General features: G+C 37.0%; 1 protein-coding gene across 3 annotated transcripts in view; it reads right to left on the bottom strand.

Annotated features, from left to right (window-relative positions):
* Window positions 1–550: 550 nt before the first annotated feature.
* Window positions 551–1,593, bottom strand: part of LOC119592551 (alkaline phosphatase-like) — a 16,788-nt gene continuing 15,745 nt past the window's right edge. For 2 of the 3 annotated variants that reach the window (XM_037941417.1, XM_037941416.1), the window contains one exon: window positions 551–1,164. Coding sequence is in view for 1 of the 3 variants with exons in the window: in XM_037941416.1 (XP_037797344.1) it covers window positions 1,036–1,164 (129 nt within the window). In the remaining 2 variants the exon portion in view is untranslated. The remainder of the gene's footprint in view (window positions 1,165–1,593) is intronic. The other variant, XR_005230443.1, reaches the window with a different exon arrangement.

Genomic DNA, 1,593 nt, shown 5'->3' on the forward strand with positions numbered 1-1,593 from the left:
ATTTTTTTTTAATCTATATACCAGAAGTAGGCCATTTAATCTTCGTTGCCACATCTGGTTCCTTTGAGTATATTTGAGTATATCGTGACATTTTAAGTATATCGCGACAAAGATGGGGGAAAGAGTTCTCTTATATCTAAACAAGACATTCTTCAACACGGAATAACATATACGACTTCCGGCTTTTCACTGCTAAGAAGTACTTCAGCCATAATCAACCGCTTTATTTGAGAAAAAAAAGTAAGTCGTTTATTAAAAAAGAAAGGGAGACAAAATAAGATGTATTGCAAATACTTTTTTAATTGCATATACTTTTAAAATAAATAATTGACAGGTTTCGAAAATATATAAAACATGTGGTACAGTCCTCTGAATGGTAATTACAGATAAAAAACAAAAGATTCTGCGAAGCACACAACGTCACGAAATTAAAAAAAAAGATAGAGGATCTAACTAATAATTTAAAAAGCAGGAAAGACAAATAAGACCTGGGACAAAGGGCACGGTGGAGGTAGATGACTCTGCAGACGGTGGTTAATGCACAATGTGATAACATTTACTCTGGGGTTTTACACATTTACAAGGGACGAATGATCAACGGTGAATGTGAATAAATAGTCATTATCACACCTTTGTATAATCGCTGTTATTAGGAATGTAAAAAAGAGTGATGCTCTAATGATTATGTGTTTCGAGTGACTGAAGAGTTGACTTTATTTACAGTTTCTGCCACTCAAAATGTAGCAGCCTTTAGATTAAGAAGTTATGCTAAAATGATGATCTGAATCTATCATAAAACACTATCTCATATTCTCTCCTGTCAAATGGAACTTTTCATCCCCTATTATCCAGGATTCAAATATGAAATCGACGAAACACGAAAAGAAAAATACAAAAAAAAAGTATATTTCCTAACAACAAACAAAACCCTGCAAGAGTCGTGTTAACAAAATCACTGGGAAGAGACAACCACGCGGGTCGAATCGGAGGTAATCGGACACAAAAAGGACTTCGGACTTTCTTCGGAGGCGATGTCTACAGACTGTGCGGGATGCTGGTGAGGGCGTCGAGGCCGATGATATCTTGGGGCCGGAATCCTGCCTTCGTACTGACTCCGGGCTTGTGCGTTCGTCCCTGCACGTCTCGCCCTAATAAACCGATAATCTGTGCGAAAAAAAATCATACGTTTTGTGTCAGTTTCGGGACGTGCAAAAGGGCCATATAATTAACGAAAAACGATAAAGTTTTTTTTTTTAATGCAGGTACTTCAGTCAAAGGTTCTAAATCATACTGTCCGATAAGATTGTAGATGTTATTGTAATATTAGTGCAATGCCATTGGGAATCATCCAGACAATAGTAATCATATTGGGGATGCTAATAGTTTTATTCATAATTGCAGTCCGTCCCATGGACTCGGGTGCAAAATTCAAGAAAGGCCCATAACTCTTCGCAAAATTGGTTTACTATAACCAAATTCGAACCTCCTGCATCATTTGTGTCAAATATGAAATCTGTCCTTTCAAGAGTTTGTGTCAAAAACAACGAGATTTTGCACCCAAGTCCGCGGAAAAGACACTAGTTAATTGGATGC

The sequence above is a fragment of the Penaeus monodon genome, chromosome 30, assembly GCF_015228065.2.
Source record: "Penaeus monodon isolate SGIC_2016 chromosome 30, NSTDA_Pmon_1, whole genome shotgun sequence".
NCBI classification, from domain to species: Eukaryota; Metazoa; Arthropoda; class Malacostraca; order Decapoda; family Penaeidae; genus Penaeus; species Penaeus monodon.